The 6,927-nt window shown below is 37.9% G+C and overlaps 1 protein-coding gene across 1 annotated transcript; it reads left to right on the top strand.

Moving 5' to 3' along the window:
- The first annotated feature begins 892 nt into the window (after positions 1–892).
- Positions 893–4,925, top strand: paip2b (poly(A) binding protein interacting protein 2B). The gene is made up of 4 exons (XM_053501431.1): positions 893–1,048; positions 2,551–2,708; positions 2,962–3,135; positions 4,248–4,925. Exons 1-4 carry the CDS (start codon positions 1,042–1,044, stop codon positions 4,302–4,304), a joined length of 396 nt encoding a protein of 131 aa, XP_053357406.1. The 5' UTR covers positions 893–1,041; the 3' UTR covers positions 4,305–4,925.
- Positions 4,926–6,927: the final 2,002 nt, after the last annotated feature.

Genomic DNA, 6,927 nt, shown 5'->3' with positions numbered 1-6,927 from the left:
TGATCAGGGGATTATTTATTGTGCATGTTTTTTTTTTTTTTGATAATCTAAGGCATTTGATAAATCTTTTTAATAAAGTATTATATACACTGCTTGACCAAAAAAAAAAAAAAAAAAGGTATACACTCTAAGGGACACATTTTGTTAAGGTGAATTTAGGTTTGAGTGGAGGATGAGTGCAGCGCTTCATACACTACCCATTTTACCCTGACACATCTGTCATTCTGGTTAAGGGTAAATCTGGACTCAACAGACCACCTGACATTTGTCCATTCATCTAAAGTCCAATCTTGCTGCTTCCTAGCAAACTAAAGCCTTTTTTTCCCATTAGCCTCACTAATTGAAACAATTACAACTACAAAAACTGTTTAATCCCTATCCTATGCATTGCAGGGTGTATGTGGACATGCTTTTACTTTGACTATTAAACATAGCTGTTACTTTTACTGTAAATTTTTATTATTTTAGTGATCACAGTCATTTATGGGGTTTTTTCTGGTCACATTTCTTTTGTTTCTGCACTATCCTTCCATTTTCTATAATGTGTTGAACAGTCTTTAACCCATTTCCAGTGATTTCAGCAATCTTCTGGTTTGCCTTTTTTCCCCCTTGATATTGGCCAGAAATTATTTTTGAAACACAGTAACTTTTTTCCACAACCACATGGTATGTCTTTTAACATGATTGTTTATGAAATGAGAAACTATTCGTTGCATCAATTAGGGTTAATATATATATATAAATTACTGAAGTAATTATTCAATAAAAGGCCCTTAATAAATACAAATAGCGACTTTTTTGACCGGGCATTGTAGCACACGCGCGGGCGTCCTCTCCTGGTTCCTGGTAGCATTTACAGCTGCGTTAGCGCAAGAAAGTCGCGAGGGGGCGCACAGACTAACGTTTCAAATACAGCTCCATATGAATGCTCTTGACGTAGCATTGAAGGCTGGCCAGGTAACGGTGTTGCTGAAAACTGGAAAATTATAATCTAGCACAGGAGTGATTTTTGAAACTATTCCAGATAAAAGCGTCGGTATAATGCCTGGTAAGTTATATTAGATATTTAAGAAATCATCCATTTTGTTTTTAGACGACTGCGGATGACAGCTTGTGGTTTTCAGCCTCTAAAAACACGCTATGTATTTTTAGCTGCAAGCTAAGCCTTAGCCAGGTGGCAAGTGTTCGAGAGGTCCACGAGACGCTGTTATTTTATCAGTAGTTTTGTAGTGTGTTTGCTGAAATGTATGGATTTAAATTCAAGATGTGGATATAAAAGAAAAAATGCATATTGAGTGTTGTTGTTTTGAAAAGCAACGCCGTCGAGGCCTTGTTTCTTTTAGCTACGACGTTGGCCTGCTTCGTGATCTCGCGAGATTTAAGTGAGATTGCGCGAAACAGAATATCCCAACCTTTTTTATGATTATTTGTGTAGAATTTGTGTATTACGGAAATTCCCCAAACTCTCCGCTACTTAAACTGAACTTTTTAAGTGTTAAAGTCTAAAACGGGGACATGAAACGAGGACAGGTCCTTGTCATAGGCAGGCATAAACTACTGCTATACAGTGCTAGTTGTTAGCGATTCAGATCAGCACTTTGGCGAAGAGTCCACATGCTCTAATAAGCATGGCTGTGACAATTTCAATATAAAAAAAACTCAAATGGTGTATAGATAAGTTCAATATTACATCAGAAATCTCGAAAGTTATGGGGATTTAATGAGAAGCTTTTCTTCATTAACCAAAAGAAAGAAACAAAAGAAACTGTGTGACCTAAAACATAGATAGATCTTGTGCAAAATAATATTTATTATTTATGCATTATGCAATTCCATAACCAGTTCTTTGTTATACAGAAAATTAAATGTGTGCATGTGGCTCCTGAAATTCAGACCCAGAGGTACTGGATTTCTCCTTTCCTAAAGATTCAGAATTGTTTAGTTTTCTTTTTTATTAGGGGTGTAATGGTATGTGCATTATGATTTCAACTAGACCTTTGGTTTGGTGTGTGCTGTAACCCAAGTGAATATACATATGTGACCAAAACTCAATCCCCTCCTATAGTTTTTCAATTATGATTGTAGCAATGAGCCACATGCACACATTTAATTTTCTGTATAACAAAGAACTGGTTATGGAATTGTGTTGTACAGACATCCTAAGTAACTGAAGCATGTGCTCTACATTCTGTTGCTAGGTTAGGTAAAATATGACTGAAGCAGTCTTTAGACCAGTGCTGCACAGTTAATTGCAACAAATTTAACTTGCAGTATAGACCTGTACAAATAATGAATCACAAAAGGCTGTAGTTTATTACGGGTAATATATGCATTGTCAGGACTTCATGTAGTTTGTCAAGAATTAAATTGTGAAGCCCTACTTTAAACACATTTGAAAACCATGTGATTATGCAGCAAAAATTAAATTAGTGTATCATAACATGTCAAATCCAACCTATGGTGTTATTCATAACTGTTTTAAGAAGTGTCAGTGGTGTTTTTTTTTTTTTTTTTTTTTTTAATTGACATGCATTCATTTCGTTTTTCCAGAGCCTGCAGATATTAACAGTCCTGAGGTGGCGAAAACACCAGGAGGCAGCAGTGGCTCTGGGAAAGAAGACAGCATGCTTAATGGACACAAGGAAGGAGAAGCCAACCCATTTGCGGAGTACATGTGGATGGAGAATGAAGAGGAGTACAACAGGCAGGTTAGTGTGACTTTTAACACAGTTTAATGGGTTTTATATGAGCATGGATTAATTGTGTTCAAGATATCACACAAAGATCTGAAAAAGATTATGGTGGTACACTGGAAGCTGTGTAGCAGTTTAACCGTATTAGTGAATTATTACTAATTTTAAAGAAAAGCAAAAAAGAAAACTCTGGATAATAAAATAAAGAGGAAAAAAAATTTAAGTTGTGTTTACACCTGTAACCATAGCTTGCTTGAAATTCACACAGGTAGAGGAGGAGCTTTTGGAACAGGAGTTTCTGGAGCGCTGTTTCCAAGAAATGTTAGAAGAGGAGGATCAAGATTGGTTCATTCCTGCACGGGACCTTCCTTCTGGAGTGGGACACATTCAGCAGCAGTTCAGTGGGCTGTCAGTCAATGACTCAAATGCTGAAGACATTGTAGTAAGTCTTTTAAATTGGGACAGTAAAAACTATAAAACAGAGCAGTGCAATGATGCATTCCAGAATCACAATTTGACTCCTGATGCTAGCTTCAGGTTATCTAAATATTTTGAACAAAATTTGAATTTGCGACACATGAGGATCACTATCAATGAACACGGAGGCTGCATTGTTTATCGGCATCACACTTAACCGCTTTTTCTAACCCATACATTGCAATGTATTACTAAGCATTTGTGTGCTATTTAACATAAATGCCACTATTCTGTAGCACCTGCCTGATGGCAATAGCATGAATGAACTATGTACGGGGTTGTGACGAGTCCTCAGTGACCAGAGTTGCTTTCCTCTTTCCACTTTCATACAGAGAACTGTGGGGTGGACTTCACAACACAGCTCCTAATAAATGTTATTTGAGGGGTTCTTTTAATATACACATAGTTGAGGAAACAAGCCAGTTCTAGCTCATTATGTTTAACTCCAATGAGCTGGAACTGGCTTGTTTCCTCAACTATTTGTGTATATTAGAAGAACCCTTCAAATAACATTTATTAGGATGCACAGATATGCGCTAGTTATTTAATTTTTAGAAGTACCACTTTCAGTAAGCGGGTGACACATGCCTTCCTTTTTTTTTTTTTTTTTTAGTAATGTTAAATAAAATTAATAAAAACATGTACATAACTTAAAAATCAACAGAATGAAAATGAAGGTTGGAGATTGATCTTTGTCATTTTCATTATTACACCCTAAGAACAAGATTGTCTAAACTAGTAGGGGTCTTTGAAAGAATTTAAGCAAGGGACATGCTCACTGTATGTGGCATGAACAACATCTGCTTTAGCATCCTCACCTCACTACATAATCTACACATTCTAGATTACACAGGCAGGTGGACAGAGGTCTGTCCACAGCAGGTTTTGCAAGTAAAATGATTTAGATTAATCGGAAAATGGTGATTTCTCCATGTTGAAATGTCGAGCATTTTATCCTCACACATTTTGAAAATTTGACCATATTAAAACATTAAAAAAACATTTTTTTAAAAACTAATTGTTTTGGAAATGTGTGTGAACACTCACAATCTTGTTGTCTTTGTTTTTGTGTTTCAGCGCAAAAGCAGTTTGAACCCAGAGGCGAAGGAGTTTGTGCCAGGAGTGAAATACTAGGGATCTACTGGGCTCCCTCAGAGACTCTAATGTGACTGCTGATGGTCAGCAGTCACCCCCACCTCATGCCTCAATTAAATTTGGTGTGTGTGTGGGGTTGGTGGGGTGGGATCTTTTTTTGTTTTGTTTTTTGGATGATCTTCTATAAACTTCTTATTTTTATTTGTCGCTATGTGTACCCTGGGCAGGATGATTGGGTGGGCTGGGAAGTCGGAGTAATACTCCTGATGGACGACTTCAGTTTGTGACTAGCTTTCTAAGAAGCAGCTATGTTATTTCCACTATTGTGATAGTGACTACCAGTTTGTCCCTGGACACTGTTTAAAGTTTCTTCTAATTCCTTTTTTTCTTTGTTCCTGTCTTCTTTTTTTTTTAAGGGAGGAAATGTATTAATGGAGTTGGAGTGGAAAGGGGTGGGGTGAAGAATAATTGACAGAGCAAAATAGATCATTGACAGGTGGACCAGTTCAAAGTGTTTGGAGCTGATGGCAGCTGATTTCCTCTAAGGGATTTCTAATGTGTTTATTTTTCTTCTTCACTTGAAGTCCTTTCACTGTGCGACTTGCATTTACAAAAATGAAGAAAAAAACATAATGAAATAAAAAAAAATTGGCTTCCCTCTTTGTGTTTTGCTCAGGGTTTTAATGTACAATAAACAGTTCTCACACTTTACATCCACTTAATCAGGAGCACCTGAATATTCATGCAGTAAGGCCACTAGTGGCTCAGTGGTAGGCGTTTCGCCTGCCATGCAGAAGGCCCGGGTTCGATTCCCAGCCAGTGCCGGTCCCAAGCTCAGATAAAATATAAAATGGGAGGGTTGCGTCAGGAAGGGCATCCGGCGTAAAACCTGTGCCAAGTTGTAGTGCGGACTGGGTATTCCGCCGTAGCGATCCCTTGCCTGGAGCAGCCGAAAGACCAACAACAATCTAAATATTCATGCAGTTATCAAATTAACCAATGGGTGGCAGCAGTGCCTAAATTTATTCACTCAGATTATGCCAACTATTACTGAAATTGCTGACCCCTTTTGAACAGAATGGCCTGAAAACCAGCCAACCAAAGAAAAAAAACATTCTGCTATGAGAGGGTTTGTAGGTTCAAACATGACATACGTCTATAGTAACAGATAATTACGCTTTATAAATATGGTGAACTAAGTTTAGATGAGTTTTGCCAAAAATAGGTTTGGATTTCAGCTCATGGCTAGTAGTGAAATCCAGTGTGCCTCAACTGCTGTTGTACAGTAGCTCATGCACATGAAGGTTTGATGTTTAGTGCATGCTGCAGTGTTGAGAGTCTGGGACCCAGCCTGAGGATTTTCCACCCATAAAACTCTCTCTCACTTAATGTTTTTTACAACTCTGTGTAAACTCTAGGGACTGTTGTATGATCAGCATTTAAAGAAATATACCGAGCCTTCCATGCCATGATTGGTCAGAAATCTTTTTTAGGGCCCAAGCACTATGATATCAGCATGAGGATGTCATGGTTATGATTATCAGTTCTATAATAGTGCTGAAGTCATATAATGCTGCTGTGTGAATGCAGTGCCGGCCCAAGCCCAGATAAAATGTGAGGGTTGCATCAAGAAGAGCATAAAACCTGTGCCAAAGTTGTTGTGCAGCTCCAACACATTATTAAATATGTTTAATAACAGGATAAAATAACATGACACACATTAAGGCCCAAGCACTATGACATCATCATGGCTATGATATCATCGCTATGATGGTATGATGTCTGAAAGTGCTGATGTCATGTGTTAATGTTATATTGTCTGAAGGGTCCTCTTGTTTTCCTCTTGTGTTTCCAGCGTCCGGGGCTTTTCTGCCCCTTTGGTTTGCTCTGGTGATGGACAGGATAACAGATTTTGTAAATGTGAAGGATGCAAGTGAAACATGAAAAAGGTTCAGGACTTTTAAGTAGGCCTACTTAGTGTCAACAGTCCAGGGTTAGAAAAAGTCAGAAAGGCCAGATTGAGCTTGTGGACATGTTCGGAGAAGAGATTGTGAATATACCAGTAGAAGGATGCTGAGGTTGGAACTGCCAGGCAGGTGGTCTAGAGGAAGACCAAAGAGTTGATTTATGGATGTAGTGAGAGGACATGACGTTAGTTTTAAGAGAAGAGGATGCAAAGGATAGGGTTAGATGGAGGCAGATGATTCGATGTGGTGACTCCTTATAGGAAACAGCCGAAAGGCAAAGAAGTGCAGTTTTTCCCCAGCATCCATGGCTTTTTGGGGGGTCTTACTGTGCTCAAAAGTCATGAAAATTCAAAGACAGGTTGAAATCTGTGGCTAATGTTGAATATCAGCTTAGCCTGATCCAGTACATTAGAATTCAACTAGGTTAAAGTAATATTTGGTTATTGTGGGCAACAAATTGCTGCTGACTAAATAGTATTACATTTAGCATTGTGTAACATAGCAAGTGCGCCTGAGGGGGATGATTATAATGGCTAAAATATGTGTGAACAGGAATAAACTTGTTTCACATTTCACAATATCAAATCTACCTCTAAGTACTTAGGGTCAACCTTAAGTACTTTAAATGTTTAGTGCTTCATGCATGAATAAATAATAATAATAATAATAATATTTTGAAATTTGCTGTGCAATAG

This window comes from Clarias gariepinus, chromosome 8, assembly GCF_024256425.1.
Source record: "Clarias gariepinus isolate MV-2021 ecotype Netherlands chromosome 8, CGAR_prim_01v2, whole genome shotgun sequence".
NCBI lineage: Eukaryota > Metazoa > Chordata > Actinopteri > Siluriformes > Clariidae > Clarias > Clarias gariepinus.
This window is presented reverse-complemented; position numbering and strand designations above follow the sequence as displayed.

Coding starts and splice junctions, on each gene's coding strand:
- paip2b (XM_053501431.1), top strand. Junction 2,709..2,961: donor AAGAGGAGTACAACAGGCAG/GTTAGTGTGACT, acceptor AAATTCACACAG/GTAGAGGAGGAGCTTTTGGA. Junction 3,136..4,247: donor CAAATGCTGAAGACATTGTA/GTAAGTCTTTTA, acceptor TTTGTGTTTCAG/CGCAAAAGCAGTTTGAACCC.